Genomic DNA, 23,105 nt, shown 5'->3' on the forward strand with positions numbered 1-23,105 from the left:
TTCTGAAATTGTATATTACTGCATGAAATGGTGTTCTGAATTGGTTAATTTTCCTGGATATAGACTGACATCCAAGCTGCCCTAAAGATGTTTTTAGAATAAAATAATAGATAAGAATATCCTCTGAAAAATGATGAACATGTCCACATGCCATTTGTCCCTAGCAGCATTACTGGATATGTAATTCTAGTTTGCTTTAGACTTGTACTTGTTGCACAGCATATCCCTCAATCCCTGTGAGTTTCCCAACAACTGTCCTCAAGTTGTCTTTCATTTAAATCTGTCAGTGTCAGCAATAAAATGTGTCTTCATAATTTGAACAGTTTGTTTTCAGTGCATGAGTTTGTTTAATGTTAATTCTTCAATACCCAATATTCTAATTGATCTCTATGCCATGGTGTATGTGACTACAATGTATATATTGTGGTATGGCTGTTGGTTTCTTACCATAGTCTAAATAATGGTATTCTAATGGTAAACTGTTGTGCCATCTACTGAACAGGGTATACTGACCATGGTCTCAGTTTTTTTCAGTAGTAATCAATGGTACACCATGGTCTCTTTTTACCATGGTAGACCATGGTATACCATGGTCTCTTTTTACCATGGTTGACCATGGTACACCATGGTCTCTTTTTACTATGGTAGACCATGGTCTTATCTTACCATGGTAAACTGTGGTGCCATTTACCGCACGTGGTTAAACCATGATAGACCATGGTCTTTTTTTACCATGGTAAACCATGGTATACCATGGTTTCTTTTGACCATGGTACACCATGTTTTTTTTTTCACCATGGTAGACCATGGTCTCTTTTGACCATGGTAAACTGTGGTGCCATTTACCGGATGTGGTAAGCCATGATACACCATGGTCAACCATGGTCTGTGAACCATGGTCTACCATGGTATACCATGGTATACCATGGTCTTTTCCAGCTCATTTCAGCTGGGTTATCTTGTGAAAGAATCAGGAAATAGCCGCAAAAGAATCAATGGTCACACAGCCACAGCAAATTCATTTATACTTGTTAATTTCATCTTCATTTCTCCTAATGTGAGCCAGAATTCTTTTGCCAATTTTTACAACAACATACACAATGTTTTACTTCTGAAATTCAAGGGTGTGTTTTACCGGTGTATGGGTGTGTGTACCTCTCTTGTTTTCAGGGTGTTTTGTTGGCGAATGAGAAGTGTTTCAATGATGCAAAGTTTAATGATTCTATGTGTGTGCCTGTCTCCCTGTGTGTTTGCCTGTCTGTGTGTGTGTGTGTGTGTGTGTGTGTGTGTGTGTGTGTGTGTGTGTGTGTGAGAGAGAGCATCGCATCTCTGTCTGTCTATGTCTTTCTGTATCAGTATGTACAGTCAGTATAATAATGACAGCATCCTGTAAATAATAGGGCTGTAATGATGCATCAAACTATCGATGGGTTGCAATTGTTGAGTCTCCGATAGCAATTAATCTATGGTAGAAACAAAAACTATTGATGCATCGATAGTATGTGTGACTATCGATAATTTAGCAATTGAATTCCGTTGATAAATGTGCAACGCAAAATACAGGAAGTACCAGATTCGTTCACTTTGAGTTTTATTATTGTTTTGGTGCAGACTAGCAGTTTCATTGAGTTTATGTGTTAACTGTTTACTTGATCTGGGTTTCAAGTTTCTTGTCTGTTATTAAAAGAGATTGAAACTTGTTTTTATTTTATATAAACTATACTTTCATTTGGGAAATGACTTCAAATGAGACAATTCAAGGAGAAAAAAACTATTGCAACAGACTATCAATATCGCAAAGTATGTTGCAATAGACTATCGCTATCACAATAGTTGTTTCCCCCTCAATAGTCACCCCTAGTAAATAATCATGTCCAAACCAGATAATCCAGTGATTGATTGTGTAAGCAACAACTCTGTCATCATGTTAAAAAATGCAGATGCAGAAGGACACAGACAGATGCACTATCAACCACTTCCCTAACCATCCAATCCATTCAGTCACGTCTTGCAAACTCAGTAGCTGAAGACAGACAGATGCACTGTCAACCACTTCCCTAACCACCCAATCCATTTAGTCACGGCTTGCAAACTCAGTAGCTGAAGACAGACAGATGCACTGTCAACCACTTCCCTAACCACCCAATCCATTCAGTCACGTCTTGCAAACTCAGTAGCTGAAGACACAGACAGATGCACTATCAACCACTTCCCTAACCACCCAATCCATTTAGTCACGGCTTGCAAACTCAGTAGCTGAAGACAGACAGATGCACTGTCAACCACTTCCCTAACCACCCAATCCATTTAGTCACGGCTTGCAAACTCAGTAGCTGAAGACAGACAGATGCACTGTCAACCACTTCCCTAACCACCCAATCCATTTAGTCACGGCTTGCAAACTCAGTAGCTGAAGACACAGACAGATGCACTGTCAACCACTTCCCTAACCACCCAATCCATTCAGTCACGTCTTGCAAACTCAGTAGCTGAAGACACAGACAGATGCACTGTCAACCACTTCCCTAACCACCCAATCCATTTAGTCACGGCTTGCAAACTCAGTAGCTGAAGACAGACAGATGCACTGTCAACCACTTCCCTAACCACCAAATCCATTAAGTCACGTCTTGCAAACTCAGTAGCTGAAGACAGACAGATGCACTGTCAACCACTTCCCTAACCACCAAATCCATTAAGTCACGTCTTGCAAACTCAGTAGCTGAAGACCAACGTTTACCAGGAACCCCCACAGGGTCTTGCGTTTTACTGATGAAGGATTCTTTACTTCTTCACAGTTTATAATTGATATGCATGAAAACAAATCAACCAAGAGACTTTAGTGTTCAACTTTCATGAACATGTTCAACTCAATCAAGAAAGCTGTGACATTTTGACAGATGATTCTTCCTTGAATTCCTTGAGGGTTAATATTTTCCTAAAAATATACTGTACAACCTTGACAGGTCACGGCGACCCTGTCAACCATTAAGCACAATGAACATTTACAAATGGCTGTATTTACTACAGAATTTACCAACATACTGGCATGACGCCAGCGTCTGAAGTGCCACAAACGCAAACCACATGCATCTACCTTGGATACTAAAACAGTTACAAGAAAGGGCTGTTCGTTGCCAGCAGTTGTGTCCATGTTTTTTGTCTCCCCTTAATTTCATAAACTTGATTCCTTGGCTGATAAATTAGGTATGTAAACAAAGAACTCCTTATAATTGCACATATGTTTCTTGCAGATAATGTATGCTGATGATAATACATGAACTGTGCATGTTTTCAACTCTCCAGGATCATTCCCACGATATTACAAAGGAGTCATTCAAGGTGGCGTACAGTTGTGATTTACAGATGAAGTAAGTATTAAGATAAGCAGAATTTTGACTTTGTATTGTTGCCCTTGTTAATTGTTCCAGCATTGCTAGGGTCAGGAGAGTGTGCGGAGTTGTGTGTCAGTTTAAACAATATTCAAGTCATATTCAAGACTGTCTGTATTGTGTGGTGGGGTTACACCCGACACTGGAGCAGGCACATCAGGGCTGGTGGTGGGGTCTTTTAATTCATAGCTTGGGTTAAAGGTTACACTAGTTCAGCAAGGCAGTGAATGAGTGAGTTGTGGGGCTTGATGGAACAGGTGTCTGCAGGGTAGGGATGAGAATCTCCAAAGAGACGAGTGAGAGAGTGAGAGACGGTGAGTGAGTGAGTGAGTGAGTGAGTGAGTGAGTGAGTGAGTGAGTGAGTGAGTGAGTGAGTGAGTGAGTGAGTGAGTGAGTGAGTGAGTGAGTGAGTGAGTGTAGTTTTACGCCACTTTTAGCAATAAATGAGTCATTGGCCAGAGGTGTGTGTTCTTGGGGGCAGGAATAAGTCCTCGAGCAGAGGCATGTGTCCTTGGGGGCAGGTAACTGAAGTAACTGAAGGGTAGGTTTGTGTCAGTGAAGGTAGGGGAAGTGAGGGTAGCATCCATTGGGGTAGAGTTCTTGACTGTAACCACAAGAAGAGAGGAGCAAGCTTGTTAAATTCAGAAATTTACTATCAAATATTGACTAAGCTTACATATATTTCATCCTAAGCTCTCAGTGCAAGACACAGTGCAGCACCAGCTGTCATAAAATGGTGGAATGGAATCCAATCTCACATTTCTCATCCTACTTACTACAAGTTGTTGCTTTTTCATATGATTGTAATTTGAATGCTTGACATAAAAAAATCCAATCATATTGATTAAAATCTAAGTCTCGGTTCTTCAAACACACCAACTATCTTGTGACTTTGATGAAGCTGAATATTTTTTCTCTGAGCTGTTTTTTTTCCAGGGTTACAAATACGAATAAACAAGTCTTTCTACCAAACTAAAATATTTCAGGTCTCAAGGTCTCAAGATTGGAACATATAAAATTTCATCCATGATTTTTTTTTTTTTTTCCTTTCCAAATCAATATCACCTCTTTCATCAAGAAAATTCAAGTTGGTATCATTTCATAACCATAAACATACAAAACAGTCTCCACACCAACCCTGAAGGCTGGCTCTAGGGACAACCATGAAAAACATCTCCAGGAAACACACCACCATCACCACCACAAACATAAAGTCACCCAACAGTATTTACTACCGACCAGACTCACGGTAATCCCACATCACATCACTTTTAATTGTTTATCAATGTCAATTTCTCCCGGTGACAGACATCTACGTCCCTAACAACGCTTCACAAGGAAAGTTAATAACATTGCAACCATGATGACATTTACAAAGAAGCCGAAAGGAACGTGCATTTGGAATAAGCGATAAAATAACCAAATCCCGATCAAGATTGGCAAATAACCATCAAAAGGCCAGAGTGTGGTGAGTGGTCGACGGGTCAGAGGTTATTCACATACAAGATACCCCACTAGAGAAATAGATTAGTGTTATTGACAAGTGAGTGAAATTTATTAGGATTTCTGTCCTCATTCACACAAAGTAAGGAGACGGTGTTAATCATGGATTCCACGTTGGAATCTTTAATTACTGTGGGGCTTTAAATTGCCATCGATGACAAATGGGGTGCCCATGTGTATTTCACAGATTAAGACATCAAAATGATGAGGGAATCATATTTCTCTGACTGATATGCATTTGTAAGAAAGGGAAATAAAATTTGGAAGTATCCAGTCAATTAGTTTTAATTTCAAAGGCATCTTATGCATGAAATGCATTTTTTAAATTCATTAAAATGACACAAAGGAGCCATTACATTAATTTGTATCAAATTTAAGACAAAATGGATGAAACTGTCATTGGCAAATCCATTTAATCCAGTTTATGGAATATCATTCATAATTATAACCTATGAAAAAACACTTTGAAAAGGAAAGGGGAGTATTATTTCACGATCGGGATAAAATATGATAATCTCTTCAATCCTCCATAATACTGAACCAAACAGTATAGTTGAATTCCTGTAACAGACATAGTAATAGAGTAATCACATGTCTAGACATAAACAATTTTACATTCAGAAAAACGCTTTGTTTTCTTTTGTTTTTATTCATTATAGTCAGATATGAAGAATGAGATGATTGTAATGAACAAATGACCTATTAAGTTCTGAGTACGTAATATTGTTTGTGTCTTGTAGATACCTAAGATGGACTTTGACTATTCACATTAAAAAGAAAAGTTAAAAGAAAGTTTCTAAATCCAATACCGGTGTGCTAATGGGAAGTGAGCAGTAGATTATTAGGGCAATGTGCAATTTATAGTCAGTCAGTGCCATTACAACACTTATGATTGGTATTTTGATATGAAGATATTTCCAACTCTATTAATAATAATACCAGGTAGATTTCTAAATCAAAATATACATTTTCAATCAATCAGTGGCACTTTTTAAACTTATCAAGAAACATATTATGTGATATCAAATTTCAATCAATTTTCATAACAGTATATTCAGTCACATGAAACCTGTTGAAAAACATTACTTCACTATACTCAGCTGCTTTCATCAAATTTATCGGAGTACCTTCAGTTCTTATCAGACCTATAGACAAAAAATGATGTATTATTCCTAATTCCTACTCAAATATATCCAAGCAGATAGCATATTTAGTTCATATCTTTCCTGTTAACAAACTTGTGATATTACGCTCAGTTTCGCCTAAACTTTATCCAAGCACACTGTATATTCAGTTCTTATCAGACCTATCAACAAACATGCTATATTATACTCAGTTGCTTTCAACAGATTTATCCAAGTATATTCAGCGTTTATCCGACCTATTAACAGCCACTCTATATTACACTCAGTTCCTTTCAACAAATGTATCCCTCACTAACACTTTATGATACAAAGTTTCTACTCCAAGTTATCAAAGTACATTGAATAGTCAGTTTTTATCAGACCACTCCACAATCTTGACCAACTGGACCAGTATGTTCACATTCATTAGACCTTTCAACCAGCTTGCACTATTGGCTCCTTTGTAAAGTTGAACAAAATCTAACAGATCAGTTTATAACACAATGGCAATCTGAAAAATCTTTATCATTTAAAGGTAAAACATATGCTTGTATAAAACCATTGTTTGGTGCTGAAGACACCTTTTATTACCAGTTACAGTTTCACAACCTCTTCTGAAATTTAGAACTAGTAATACTGGGCTTCCTGTTGAAGTAGGGCGTTGGCATCGTGTCCCTTTTAATGATCGAAAGTGTTTGATGTGTAACTCCGGTGAAGTGGGTCATGAGTACCACCATATTCTTTAGTGTTAACTTTATTAGAAGATAGAACTAAGTTATTACTAAAGTATTGGTGTACAAGAACTAATTATTTTAAATTTCATTGTCTTTTTACAGAAAGAAATTACACAATTATTGATAAGTTAAGTAAATATATTAAATGCATTTATGAAAATCTTTCAAAACTTTAATGATATTGCTTCGTATTATTTTATCATTATTCATGCATGAATGTACTATGTACCACTGTGACTGGTTTTGGTGAATAAATGAACTGAACTGAACTAATATACTCAGTTCCAGACAAAGCATCACGAATATGATGCCTTGCAAGAGATAACCTAATGGCATTATGCCAACAATATGGCTACAGGTCAAGACTAATCATTATTCTATAGCCCCTGATTAGCCAATCAATCAGTTAGAACAGCATCCAATCACAAGGGAAGTAATCGCACATAATAACTAACTTGATCATGAAGACATTATGCAACTCTGACTATGATTTCACTGGCTGATATTTGCATATAAAAAGGATGCTGTGATTTCTTTACGAGATGACTGACAGCTGAAGATGGGGAGTTGTCAGTTTCTCCACGTACAAAAGACAAATTGGTCACTCTCAGCAGGCAAAAATGGCATCAATATCATCAAACAATTAACCTTGTCTTAAACAAAACAGCATCCCAGTGAACAGCTAATAACACTGCCTTCATTTTCTTATGAGTGGCGGTTTTGTTCTGATATCAACACCAATCTGAAATGAACGAGCGTACATAAATATAATTTCTTATCAGCATTCTCTAACAGACTGCACTTGTATTAGCTAAGTTATCTTGGCTTCATGCTTCTATGATCGTGCAGATGATATTTATGGTTATAGAGTGCTCTCCCTTGGATGTATGTCGTGTAAATGAAGGCGTCAATTAGCGATAATCATTCCTGTCAGTAGGCTAGAGGTATGAAAGAGATAACAAATTAATTAATACTATCCTGCCACGTTGTATATGGCTTGAACTGGAGCATTATGACAGCAAACTGTCAGCCATGGATTTACTCATAACAGGATTGAAATTTACATGACATTTTTATCAAGAAATACATTTTTCATTGATATCTGAAGAATTTTGTAATTTCCTAAATGCAACTGGCAGTGACTGTAAACCTTAAATATGATCTCATCATGAATTTTGCAAAACCGAAACAGTGCCATATTATAGGTTACCTGAATATGTAGTCCAAAGTCTAAAATGTTAAACAAGGACAATCATTTCACAAAAGTTCTTACATTGACATTAAAATATTCTCATCATAAAGCTCTGGTCTTAATATACAGAGTTGAACATATAGACTTCTATGAACTCAGGGAACCGTCTTTCTAACAAAAAGGGTTTAGGCAAAATAATGTGTGCAGCTGTAAATATTTTGCATCTGACCATTTTGCATCATCATCATCATCATCATCATCATCATCACCACTGTTATTATCATCATCATCATCATCATCATCAACGAACCCTGTTGCTCAGGACAACACTGACCTCTAGTTACCGTGGTGATTAACAGGTTTCCACTGTACTAATGTTCTAGAATTCTCAACATGTCTTTGACATCAGTTCCTGTAGCCTCCTGCAGTGACCAATAACTCTGTCAATTGATCAGCAAATCTTTAACTGCCCCATTTCATTCCTGATTCCAGCCCTCATCCACCTGTTAGCATCAGCTTCATACAATCAAACCTAATTGTCTGACTTTTTATGCGTCACGCAATGAACATAATAAATATGAAATTGACAACTGAAATTGATGGAGTCTTATTGAGAGATTAGAGACATTGCCGTTTCACTGAGTGAAACAGACAAAACGGGGCAGGCAATCAAACAGCAAATACAGGTTTCGGCAGATGAGCCAGGCCAGGATTCCAGTTGGATAATGTGATTGATAATCGGAACATGACTCACTGAGTCATCCTCAATCACAGGTTACGTTAATTGTGACAGTGGTGAAAAAAGTTGAGCGTAATTGGCGATGGATGGAAACAAACCGGTTCAGGTTATGAGGTCCAATCCCATTTGTGTAGATCACAAATGAAGTGAGGATTTGCCCACTGGAAGTATCACAAATTTGTTACCAACTTTTCGCCATTTCTGTTTTACAAAACCCATTTTAACGATAGATATAAAAGTATATAGTAGAAACAGACCATATTTTACATTTCTTTGGGTGAAATGTAATAAGATTAAATGACTGACTATGGCAGTTTTTAATGATAAATGGTGTTTTGCACAGTACATTTGATACTACAACAGCAATGAGATTCAAAATTACAAATATACGAGATAACATTCTGAAGTAAGAATGCCTTTTTCTACTTATGTGAGGCCTCTTGGTGTAATATCATGCACTTTTAACCCATGAAATGGAAACTGCTGGAATCAAAAATCTTCATCTACCTGTCCCTTGATGGCAACACCTTATTTTGTCACATACTAAACATGTACTTCAGACTTTCAAAACATCCCAAAGAGAACAGAGGTGATATAAGAAATAAGAAGTCAAAATCCTTTTTGAATTTCTGAAAAATTACTTCAACGATGAGAAACAAGTTGCAACAAATGAAATGACTCAACAACTCCTCATTACCAGATGATACTACAGAAGTATGAGGGGTACATAATTGCCTAGTACCTATTACTAATTGCTTTTAGTTCCGTTGATATTTGAAATACTCTTTTGATTATCTTGATCGTGACAGACTAGTTTAAAATACTTGAATATGAAATCAGTTATTAAGAGCAATGCGTATTGTATACATTCAGACTGTCGTGACAAATGGAGACAGAATGAGGCACACTGTAGCATCCCTGGAGGAGGATGTAGTGATACACATTTCATGTATCCCAAGTATTTCTCTATACATGCACCCGTGAAGATGGAGTTAGAATTGATCTTCAGTAACCCATTACGGATGCCACGATACATCGATACTTTTTCTAAGACGATACAATTATCGATACATTCAAAACTGTATCGATATTTAGTTTTGAAAGTATCGTTTTAAAAATATTTATGCATCGTTTACATTTTGCAATTTATCATGTTTTTTGATGTTATGAGAGTTACAATTGATTATTTTTCATGCACAAAGATGGGAAATTATAATTTTTTAATCTGAGAATAAAAGTGTTGATCTTTCCATGGACAATTATAAAATATGAAATATCAATGTTCCAAATGTAACTAAATTTACGCAATAATGCCGCGAAAATAGGTATCATGATACCTTTCGAATCATGACATGGGTATCGCGATACGTATCGATTCATGAAACGTATGTATCGTGACATGCCTATAACCCATGCTTGTAATAAAAGGTGACTAACGGGATCGCATGGTCAGGCTCGCTGACTGGGTGGACACATGTCATCATATCCCAGTTGCATAGATCGATGTTCATGCTGCTGAACCCTGGATTTTCTGGTCTGGATCCGATTATTGACAGATCGCCGCCATAGAGCTGGAATATTGCTGAGTGCGGTGTAAAACTGAACTCACTCACTCTCTATATATGCACATGTACCCTGACCAGACTGAAATACACCATAGCGAGCACCCCAGCACTGAAGCCACTGGGCAGTCCATTCAACGGGGAGCAAAACCAGTTTCACACCAGATTTACAGTTTGCCAAACTGTGTTACAATCAATCATGGCTGTACATGATGCGAGATGGATTTCATATGTTCGAATAAAATCCATTCAATACCAACACTGCAGTTGCCACTTTCTAACAAAGATCTATTCTGCAGCTCTACATTACAGGGACACCCACTGTTTAATAAACTGATCCAGTCACTCTAGTGCTACAGTCATCTCGAGTGTGTTTCTGTACGACGACTTTCACCAGGGTACATCTTGGTCTACAGAAATGTACCTGGGTTGCATGTAGACTTGCCCACTAAAAGGACAGAAATACTATAACCCAAAGACTCACATAGAACAGTATTGAAGCATGGCTAGGCCCTTATATCACACTTTAGTGTTAAGATCGAATTTATACCACAAGTTACTTCAAACAAAAGTTCCATAGTCCTTTGAGATTTTATGGACACTTCACTCTACCAGCTCCTGTGAACCCTCTTTTAGTGAAATCAATATGTAAGTCAGCCCTGACACAACTCTGCACTAGTTACTGTGTAGACCAACATGAAAGGAATAATGATACTGTCAGGGCATGTAATGTATACAAGTTTACAAATATCCCTTCTATTATGTTGTACTGGACAAAGACAGAAATAATGAGACACTTATAGACACTGTGTACAACAGTCCTGTAATGCATAATTGTACCATAACATGTGGTAAGGATCGCAAATAGATGTCAGAAGAAGATTCGTCCCAAAGATATACATATATATGTCTTGTTAGTTGTTGAAAATATGATTTGTCGATGTGTAATAAACATAAAGTTTTGTCTGATATAACTTGTTTAGTCATTTTACATGGGAAATGATATGAGTATTAAAAAATTAAAAAATAATGTATGGCCATTTTGACTTTTGGTATGGCCATTTTGACTAAGGGTTTGTGGCCATTTTGCCTTTTTAGTGGCCATTTTGACTTTTTAGTGGCCATTTTGACTTGGATGTTTATGGCCATTTTGACGTGTGGCCATTTTGACTAGGACCCCCAAGAAACATCCCGAGGACAATGATAGAGAAACTACCTTCCACAGGTTAAGTCTAATATTAGATTTGGGGAGTTGTTTAATGCAATGTTTAAGTTATATTCTGGTGGTCTGTAAATAATTAGGTTTGGACAGGGCATCCATTGATTAACATCTACGCATCAGTCTATATTATTGGGAGCCTAATCATCTGATCCTATAAGTTGCTTCGGAAACGGCTTCTTACGAACTCCATGGGCTGCTGAAAATCTCTAACCCTGATTTTCAAGATGACCAATACTTAGAGTGAGTATGGTGTCACACTGTTTGTGAAGCAACCAACGCCAGATATGATGTTGTGGATCAAACCTGGTCCTTCACTGCGATGAGCGAACACTTTAACCACAAGGCTATCTCATTGCCCAAATACTTAGAACATGAAGCATATTACAGCATTGTTTACATAATACTGAAACAAAAGTGGGTAGGACATCAGATCTCTCCATGAACTAGAAGACAAACATATTTTCAGATTTGCATGCATAATCAGAGAACTTGATGCCCATGTAAATTTGAAAACAGAACATGGAATATACAGGTATCCACGCATTCCTTTTCTGTGTGGACACAAAAACCTTTTAGACACATGAAATAACTCTACAATGCTTTGATGTCATGGCACATTACAATATGTCATCACAAGTTTTTCTGATATTATAACTGTACATGAGGTAACGGGAGCAATGTTCAATTTTTCAGGCCAAATGCCATGTTTTCTTAATTTTAGACATGACACTTTCAAAAACATTATGCATCCACCATGAGACAAGAGTTAGTGTTGAGCAATGTAAACACATTGCTACATTTATCTTTGCTACATAACACTCAGTTTAACAATATTCTTCATCTGAAAAAAAGACACATATAGATTTGACAGCCTTTCTGAAACTCAGTTATCCAATATCTCAACACACCATCATCTTGTTGTAACTGGTGGCAAGGAATTGTATGTTTAAAGCAGTCTTCTTGCTCTGAGTTTGCCTTGTTCACAGTATTTAAAAGTGATTTGAAGCTCTGGAGTGTGTTCCACAAAGTGATCATAGCCTTTACGTGATTGTAACTCCCATATTTCAACACAGACTTAAAGCTGTCATTACATTATGATCGGTATGTGGAACTTGGTCCAGTGAGTCAGATCTTATTGACGCACCATCCCCTGATGTAGGAACAGTCCTTTACCAAGAGAAGTAATGTACAGTCACAGAGCCAGTATGGCTTCCATTGCTCTCAGTGTAACTGCCATACTTGTTCCAGGTCAGAAGCAAATGTTGTCCCTGCTGCTTTGATAGGGTGAATGTTGTCTAGTGTTGTCAGCGTTATTCCAGCTTCATGACAACAGTCTGTAAAACATTGAGTTTGAGCCAGACTGTGGTTGACAGTATGAAGACAACCCATTATCAGCCACTGAATCCATTTGATTCTCATTTAGTTGGCTCTTGTGTGGTACCGGGGTCTATTACACAAAGCGACTGCAGCAGTAGGTGAACATAACCCCCACACATTAATATGGGCTGACGACAATTGTTGTTATATAATCGCTTTGTGAACAGAGCCCTGGGTACTGTCCTGACCCTGTTGTATCTGTGTGTGTGTAAAGGAGTGAATGAGACAAGGCTATAGACACTTACCTGTAGTCCTCCCGTGGCTGTTCGATGACCCGCAGGACGGACATCTTCCATGCCTCCAGCTCATCCAACTCAAGACGGGCCTCCACAGCTGCTAGGGCTTGCTCGGGGAGGATCTGAAGAGGAGATGAATGACATTGGGACTATACTCCAGGCATGATAGCATCATTATGTTTTCGTTTTTGTTATTTAACTCAGCAGACTCAGCAATATGTCAGCTGTAGGACATTAATTAGTAAATAACCGAGGCTGGACCAGACAATCCTGTGACTGATAGAGTGAAAGCTAATCTATGAACCAGCTAGGTGTGATGATATTAACTAAACCACCAGGCCTATGTGTTGTAGGCACCCCCTATAAGGAGTCGTTGCATTGCTGGGTTACTGGCTTATAACCAAAGTAGAGAAGGTAGACTGGCCAATACATTAAACCAATTTAGTCTAGGAGGAATAAAGTTAAATCTAACATTAAAATAAATATTTTAATGTACATCTGTAATGTTTATACATAAGTTTGTAAAATACCATAAATGACTCATAATCCATACTTTCGGACTAACAACACCTCCAAATGCACAGGGAAGGATTAACAGCGTAAAAAAGTGTCATTTACACAGAAAATATATAAACAACATACAAAGGTATAAAATGTACATTGGGTGTGGGAAGCTTATTTTTGTGCTTTTGTTAGCCATACTTATATATTTGGTTATGTGAAATGTCAAAACCCGAGGAATACCAGGTCAACTTTAAGCCACTTCAAAGTTTTCGACAACTTCATACTTGACATTACTTGTTGGGCCTTATAATATCTTTATCCAACCTATCCTTTCTCAATCTGAACCCGTTTCCCATTCTCCTACATACTACATAACACACCTGGAATAAGTAGTTGGATGCAAGACCAGGACCGGCGATCCGACGAGCGACAAACCCATCACCAGCTGGAACTCGCCCTCGACTCTTGATGACAGCATGAAACATGAAGGTATCCCACAATCCTCTACCACCGCGGCGCAAGACACCAACTGAAACCAACATTTTCATAATTAAAGCAACAACAAACACATTTAATAAAAATTGCATCTCAAGCACATTTCATATTTATCATAAGTTTGTTTTGTCTCAATATTAAAGTAAGGTAGAAGATTTATCGATGTCAACTTCTTTTTTATGATGAACAAAATGCTTCAGAGCATATGCATCCTCTTCCATCATACAAATAAACTGTTATGTTCCTCATAATAAAGAAGTTGACAGCTATAAATTCTCCCTCCAAAGGATATCACTTTTAAATGCAATTCAAAGACTTAATATTTTAGTTATTTTAAACTCTTACTGCTAAATATTTTACACCTTGGATGTTGACAAAGGAGTATCTCAAAAGCTGCATGTGGTGAAAGATTACATACACAGGATGATGGCGAGTGAAGCAAGAGGACAACAGATGGCACCAAACAGAGCTGCAGCGATTGGCTGGACACAGCCCTGGAGAAGGATCCTCCAGATGAGTGCCTCCAGAAGGATGCAGATCTTGTTGCTGTGATCATCTGCAAAAACATAGTTCTCCAGATCCAGATCAACAAAGCCTTGTAGCATTCCAAACTATTGTAACTATATAGTTTATTATTGGCATATGAATATTGTAGTGCTATTGCCTTGTCAATCGGGCCCAGGATCTTCATAAACAAAACCTTGTGAAATGAATATCCAAGGAAGTTTTTCACAGCCAAGGCATTAACTATAAATTTACTTTGCACATTCATTTTAATGTATACTTCTAGATTTACATTTTATGCTTTCATACCAGTGGTAGCCAAAACATTTTCTTCTCCTTAATAACTGACTGAATAGAGTTTTCTTTCCAGTAATGTATACTATTTTATATGAAGCATCATTCTTTTAACATCTTTCATTTTCTTTCTTGGACATGCATATACCTGGCGAGTCCCAGTCGTAGATGAGGAAGAAGCCCACTTCAACTACAAGTGTCACCAGTGGAACCCTGGAGTAGAAACAGAGAATATACTGTTACTGAGAGTTGTTCAACTTAACTATACCCTTTGGTCAACAGTATAGGAATATTTCACAGATAGGACAGTCGTCATCATCTTATATACATGTGGATGTACAGTAACACATGCAGGGGAACTCAGTGGTGGAAGAGGGTACCATGTAATCTGGTTACACAGGGATGCATCAAGCTTCTAACAAAACTGGACCAATTGGCGCAATGATTTCTGAAAGTGGGTCAACACCGATCTGAGTGAGTAAGTGAGTGAGTGAGCTTAGTTTTACGGCGCACTCAGCAATATTCCAGCTATATGGCAGCGGTCTGTAAATAATCAAGTCTGGACCAGACAATCCAGTGATCAACAGCATGAGCATCGATCTGCGCCAATTGGGAACCGATGACATGTGTCAACCAAGTCAGCGAGCCTGAACACCCGATCCCGTTAGTCGCCTCTTACGACAAGCATGGATTACTGAAGGTTCATTCTAACCCGGAACCTTCACGGGTAACCTATCTGAGCAAGGTCCAGCATGAACTTTTAACAAGTTTATGACCTCACTATTTGAGCACACCAGGAAAAGGCAGTCACATGATCAAAGGATGCAATCGCAACATTTGACTTTGACCATAGGTACCTTGGGATATTATGAGGATTAGCACTGATTATTGTTTTTGTTCAAGATACAAGTCACGAAATATGACTGACACAGTATTTATGAATTGCTGTATTGTTAAATTTGCTTCAGTTGTATGTCACACTGGTGAACTCAACTCTATTTGCATGAAATTTGGCACAGACTTTTCAGTTTGCTGAAGTAAAGACACAACTATGTATATCCCTCAATCCCATGGCCTAGATGCATCCCTGGTTACACATTTCCTGTTACTGACATTCCTACAGTGAGTGGTTCACCACATGGACCTACATTACACACATGTGTATAGGCTGTTAGTTACAACATCTGGAACATAATGGTTGTGTAAGGGAATCACATTCTCATTAAATGTCTCACTGAAGCATTATTTAGTGTACAAGTGACTTGGGTTTAACGCTGTTTTGAAACATATTTGAGATATATCATTGTGTGTCCCCCTATTGTGAGAGGAAAGCCTAAAGTGATGCAGATGCCAGAAGTTGACAACTCTGGCATAACCCCTGGGTACAGGTATGCTGCTGACAGTGACAAAGCATTAAAACATAATCAAGGTGATCCATGATTCAAACCCTTGACAATAGGTTTCTGACTTGGCAAGGGGAGGCAACTCTTTTGAGGACAGGGCAATACTTGCCCCTTAGGGACCGATCATAATTTATGGCTGGGGGGGGATGAGGGAAGAGAGATAAAGAGAAGAGAGATGTGATGATTCTTATGGTGAAGCTTGTACGATGTGAATGCCCCCTCCCCCCCCCCCATTTATATAGTGACCACCCCTTGCATGTCATGTGCAAAATGGACCGCCTCCGTGGTGTAGTGGTTAGAGCGTCCACCCGGAGAGCGGAAGGTCGCGGGTTCGATCCCCGACCGTGTCATACCAAAAGACGTTAAAATATGGTACTTGTTGGTCCCTGCCTGGCACTCGGCATTAATGGGTACAACAAGGACTGGTCGGCTCGGAGTCAGTATAATGTGTCTGAGTGGGGTATTCATGCTTCACTGCGGCATGGTATCTCAGTGGGCTAGCACTATAAAACCAGCTTTAGTCTGGGCTAGTACAAGCAGCCGCACATACCCATACACACGTATGCACGTCGTCATATGAGCGAAATATTCTCAAGCACGACGTTAAACCCAATTTCACCTCACCTCACCTCATGTGCAAAATCATTTTAACGTACAAAATTGGTGACCCCCACAGTACATGTGTACAAAATTTATGACCTCCCAGATCTTCAGCGTGACGAGCAAATGCCACTAGGCTACCGCAATCCCAACCCCATCCCCATTGTTAAATATTAATGTTAGTAATAATATTAATCTCATACAACAGGGGGCGGTGGGATAGCCTAGTGGTTAAAGCGTTGGCTCGTCACGCCGAAGACTCGGGTTCGAATCCCCACATGGGTGCAATGTGTGAAGCCCATTTCTGGTGTTCCCCGCCGTGATGTTGCTGGAATATTGCTAAAAGCGGCGTAAAACCAAACTCAGTCAGTCAGTCATACAACAGATATTGTCTTCAGCTGTTTATTAAACTGTTAGAAATTCGTAGCAAACCAAAACCAGTGATAGGAGTAATCAGGAGTGGCCTAGTACACACAGTGTTTACTCCTCCCACGTGTTCCTACTTACCAGAGCGGTGATGTTATAGATAGGACGAGAGACACACTGGAGGTCACGACACAGAACACCGGGAACACAACAGACAAAACAAGGCTCCCAAATGCACCCTTCACGACATAGTTCCAGATTCTGTTGATGTGTCTTGTGAAACTCTTCCCCAGGAAACCTGAAACAGAAAGTAGTTCACACCCTCCAGTTCCACCTTGTTGACTCCATGTCCTGCTTGTGTCCGAGATACAGTTGGAGATGTGTGGAGAGTTCATGTTATACAAGTACAGATTGTAATATAATGCCACATTGTCTGCTGATACTGATCTGGAAATGACTTGATGATCTTGCTGACTGATCATCAGATACTGGAAAAGTTTTAACGTCTTTGAGTGGCACTTTTAGAAGTCAGATAAGGACAAACTTGGATGAACAACTTCTTTAGGTGATGAGACGTTTCAATACAGATACCTGCTTGACAACGATACAAGAATCTGTATCAAAACATCACATCACCGAATAAAGAAGTTGTTCATTCAAGTTTGTCCTTAACTGGAAATGTGTTAACATAAAGTTTTAAAATAAATATAAGCAGATAAGACTTACTTTCTCACATGCTTTATAGATAATTTTGGTGTCCCTTCTCTCCATGAGTAAGATAGCACCATTCAACAACCAAATTCTCTGATGATACACATATAGTGTATGTTCAGAATGCCCTACAACCTATATGTCTGTGCAATACAATACCCCATCCCTGAAACAAATGATTCAGGGTTGTGATTAACCAGCCCAAAGGAAGAACAAGAAAGTTGAAATAGAAGTACAGTATCGGGATACGATCACACCCATATTGACAGGATACATCACGACCCCTCCATCCTGTTGCACCGCTAGCAAACATGAGCAATGAGAGAATGCTGCAGTCAGCAATACTACAGCTACATGATACATCACACCAGCCTGTTATGATAAAACCAAAGGCTGAAATTGTGAAAACATTTAGGCTTAAGTGGAAGAGTTGATAGGGACATTGTCTCAGCAACCACTCAGTCCACGGACCCACCTGTATCAGGGGTTTCTTCAAACTTCTTCCTCGAGTCGTGAACATGAGTCCAGAGGGCTCGCAGTCGGGACAGGAGGGTGTGAGTCAGTGATGATGGCTTTGGGTATAGCACCCCCCTGGGCAGACAGAATACACAATCATAAATTACTGGTACACCAAACTCTGGCCAAACACATGGTATACAATCATAGGTTAATGGTCACACACCCTGGCCACATATAGAATGCACAATCTTAGGAACCTAGTACAGGGTCCCCTGACCAAACACAGTATGCACAATCATAGGTTACTGGTACAGCAACCCCTTGCCACGTACAAAATACACCATCACAGGTTACTGGTACAGCGCCCCCTTGCCACATGTAGAATGCACAATCTTAGATACCTGGTACAGGGTCCCCTGGCCAAACACAGTATGCACAATCATAGGTTACTGGTACAACGCCCCCTTGCAACATACAAAATACACCATCACAGGTTACTGGTACAGCGACCCCTTGCCACTTACAAAATACACCATCACAGGTTACTGGTACAGCGCCCCCTTGCCACTTACAAAATACACCATCACAGGTTACTGGTGTCTCAAGTGCCACTTCAGCTATTTGACAGGTCTACAGATACTTCTATCACATAAGGTATTTCATGTCATCATCAGGAATTCAGGAAATGGAAACATATTGCAACACAACATTCAACAATACAAACTGATGTAAATCCCATGTATAATGATCTCTGAAGACATATGAAAGAAAAGCTACCCCAGAATATTACAGCAGTAGCATCCAGGGCCTAGATTTTCGAAGCTCTCTTAGAGCTAAGATAGTCGTAAGTTAATGTTAATGTATGGCACTTACGACTATCTTAGAGCTAAGAGAGCTTCGAAAATCTAGGCCCAGGGCTAGAACCATTGGACACTTACATTGACTTGGCTGAGCTTCAGGTCGGCCATGAACGGGGAGGGAGAGAAGAGAGCTCGGAGGCCGACGGGGCTGCACCACACAATGACCACCTGGAGCAGACGTCAAACAACATTATGGAGTCAACTGACTGAATGAAACTGACAAACTGTCATATCCTTTCATTTGTTTTTATATCAAATTAATACTGCTTGGATAGTTCTGACTGAATGATCTTTGAGGAGTACATGCATGTGAGTCTTAATCTCACCCCGAAGAAAAACATGGAGTTCCAGGTCCATGACCATGCTCGATGTAGGTAGTTCCACCAGCGCCAGAATGGATGTCGTGTGGAGGTCTTCCTCTCTGTGTACTTGTCCACAGTGTATGTCATCTGAACAGGTAATATCACATTTCAACAGATCTCAGTGGACAGTAAGTACGGAACCTGTCACATATGGACTTTATCAATCATTGTACCTAAATCCCTGAATTGGCTCATTTGTTCCTTTGAAAATGTAATTTTTGGAGTAAAATTGATATTTTATACTTATCCTGACTCATGCTCTTTTTGCTTGTCTTCTTCTTCTTGCGAACATAGTGGAACACTTGTATCTCCCTAATTGAAGCTCCCTTCAATTTAAAATCACTAATTAGTATTCACCACGAGTTACCTCCTTTCCACAAGCGCGGGAACGAGGGCGCCACCTCTACCCATGTGCCTCACTCTCTCCTCATATACTGAGCCCAACATTTGAATTTGCCGGAAATCCAAAGTGTTATTTGGGGGAGGATGGGAGGGCTGACCTCATGAGTCAGGATAAGTATAAAATATCAATTTTACTCCAAAAATTACATATTTTCCTTATCCTGACTCATGCTCTTGCTTGTAGCATCCTACGGAGAACGGAGGTGGGAATATCTAATACTTTGGATTTTTAATAATTAGTGATTTGAACTGTGATGATTGTAATAACCCTATGGGAACTTCATAAAGGCACTGAACTGATGAATTCCTGCTGCTAACTTATCAGCTGCCATATATAAAAGGTTATTACCATGTACTTATTATGATAAAGTATATATAACATTAATACAATGCTTAAGACTAATAGACTTAAGCTTGTTAATATGCTAGAATAAACTCCTTAGAGTTTGTTAGCTAAAATACTTTAAGATATAACATAGTACTAAGCTTAAGATATGATTAAACTTAAGCTAATTATATAATAGCAAACTCTTTAGAGTTTGTTAGTTAATATACTTATATGATATAGATATAATGCTGAGCTTAAGATATGAATAAGCTTTAGCTACATATATAATAGCAAAAACTCTGTAGAGTTTGTTAGCTAATATATTTTTTATGATATGAGTATAGTACTGTGCTTAAGCTATAATTAACTTAAGCTACATATATAATAGCCAAACTCTGTAGAGTTTGTTAGCTAATATATTTTATAATATGAGTATAGTACTGTGCTTAAGCTATAATTAACTTAAGCTACATATATAATAGCCAAACTCTGTAGAGTTTGTTAGCTAATATATATTTATAATATTAGTATAGTACTGAGCTTAAGATATAATTAACTTAAGCTACATATATATAGCAAAACTCTGTAGGGTTTTGTTAGCTAATATATTTTTACAATATGAGTAGAGTAGTGTGCTTAAGATATAATGAACTTAAGCTACATATATAATAGCAAAACTCCGTGAGAGTTTGTTAGCTAATATATTTTACAATATGAGTATAGTATTGTGCTTAAGATATTATTAACTTAAGCTACATATATAATAGCCAAAAACTCTGTAGAGTTTATTAGCTAATATGTTTATAGTGTAACCATAGTACTAAGCTTAAGATAAGATTAGACTTAAGCTAAATGTATATAGCAAAATAAACTCCTTAGAGTTTATTAACTAATATACTTTTATGTTAAAACATAGTACTGAGCTTAAGTTATGATGAAACTTAAGCTATATATGTATAATAACAAAACTCCATTGGGGTTTTGTTAGCTAATACCTTTATAATGTAAACATACTGCTTAAAATATGATGAAAACTTAAGCTAATTGTATAATAGCTTGAAAACAACCCTTTAGAGTTTGTTAGCTATGATATAAACCTAGTATTGAGCTTATGAAGGAAAACTTAAGCTACATATATAATAGCAAGAACTCCGTGAGAGTTTGTTAGCTAATACATGTTATAATGTAACCATAAAGCTTAAAATATGATGAAACTTAAGCGAGAAATATATAATAGCAAAACCTCTTTTAGAGTTTTGATAGCTAATATACCTATATGATATAAACATAGTACTAGCTTAAGATATGAATAAGCTTAAGTTACATATATAATAGCTAAAACTCTGTAGAGTTTGTTAGCTAATACATGTTATAATATAACCATATTGCTTAGAAATATGATGATACTTAAGCCAAATAAGCAAAAACTCTTTAGAGTTTGTTAGCTAATCTACTTATATGATATAAACATAGTACTAAGCTTAAGATATGAATAAGCTTAAGCTACCTATATAATAGCAAAACTCCTTAGAGTTTGTTAGCCAATATATTTTAATAATGAGTATAGTACTATGCTTAAGGTATAATTAGCTTAAGTTACCTATATAATAGTAAAACTCCATGAGAGTTTGTTAGCTTAATTAACTTAAGCTATGTATAAAATAGCCAAAAACTCTGTAGAGTTTGTTAGCTAATGCATTTATCATGTAACCATAGTATTACTCTTAAGATATGAATAACTTTAAGGTAAATATATATAATAACAAACTCTGTAGAGTTGTTAACTTATATATTGTATGATGTAATAATCATAGTACTGTGATGATAAAAGGAACTTAAGTAAATTATATATAGCATGAAGCTATTTAGTATTGTTATAAGATAAGTAAAATCTGTTAGATTGACTTATCTTCTCCGAGGAACTGTCAGCTGCTGTGCTGAGGACCATGGGATCGAATTGGTGTATACCTGAGGCGCCCTCGGTGGTGATATCTCTCAGATAATGGTTTGCAACCACCATATCGATTTCCAGAAATAAAACCTCCATTATTTCAATCACATTTGTGTAGAACAATTGTAGAAGTTAAGCTATAATATCATGAGTATTAAGCTCATGGAGGGTCGGAATAGGTCCATCCGCATATGCACGTAGTATGACAGTTCTGATCCAAATGGAGATATAGTACATGAGACTTCACTCTCGAAGTTGATGATAGAGGAAATAATCTGTTGCATTTTTTCCTCCTGTTTTGGTTTGGTGGAGATAAATTTACAGTGCTCTTGCTGGCCATCTTGATAGAATCATCGTATCATGGGGTCCAAGTATGTCATCCAGGCGTGTTCATAAACCTCACTTGTGAGGTGTTGGAGCACTATATTCATATCCCCAGGTTGGAAGTGAAATTTCGCTTTATTCTCCAAACAGAAGTTTAGTAGGTTTACTAACCATCTAGTTGTGTTAGTCGCTGATGAAATTCAGCTGTAGTCTGAAACGGCTGTGGATTTAGATCCACTTGTATCTTTCGCCTCATTAATTCGCCATAAGTCCTTGGCGATGTAGGTGCACAACCAGGTGTGTCTGTCCTCGTTGAACTTTTATGTAAAATCGCTTCGACTGCCGATCCCTCGTCTTAACTTGACAGGGAGGTCTCTAACTTGAAGAAGGCAGTCTAATCATGAATGTTCAGGTTAACTGGACTGTAATGAGGCTTGCTCGTTCACTGATATATAGTTGTC

At 38.0% G+C, this 23,105-nt stretch overlaps 1 protein-coding gene across 1 annotated transcript in view; it reads right to left on the reverse strand.

Moving 5' to 3' along the window:
• The window catches only part of LOC124263459, a 158,381-nt gene that overhangs the window by 113,887 nt on the left and 21,389 nt on the right, over nucleotides 1-23,105 (reverse strand). Inside the window, 8 exon segments of the mRNA XM_046698105.1 lie at nucleotides 13,091-13,203; nucleotides 13,966-14,114; nucleotides 14,499-14,636; nucleotides 15,027-15,091; nucleotides 17,389-17,545; nucleotides 18,434-18,548; nucleotides 19,356-19,445; nucleotides 19,604-19,726. Coding sequence (XP_046554061.1) covers nucleotides 13,091-13,203; nucleotides 13,966-14,114; nucleotides 14,499-14,636; nucleotides 15,027-15,091; nucleotides 17,389-17,545; nucleotides 18,434-18,548; nucleotides 19,356-19,445; nucleotides 19,604-19,726 — 950 coding nt within the window.

The sequence above is a fragment of the Haliotis rubra genome, unplaced genomic scaffold (genome assembly GCF_003918875.1).
Source record: "Haliotis rubra isolate DU_JTF1 unplaced genomic scaffold, ASM391887v1 Scf884, whole genome shotgun sequence".
NCBI classification, from domain to species: domain Eukaryota; kingdom Metazoa; phylum Mollusca; class Gastropoda; order Lepetellida; family Haliotidae; genus Haliotis; species Haliotis rubra.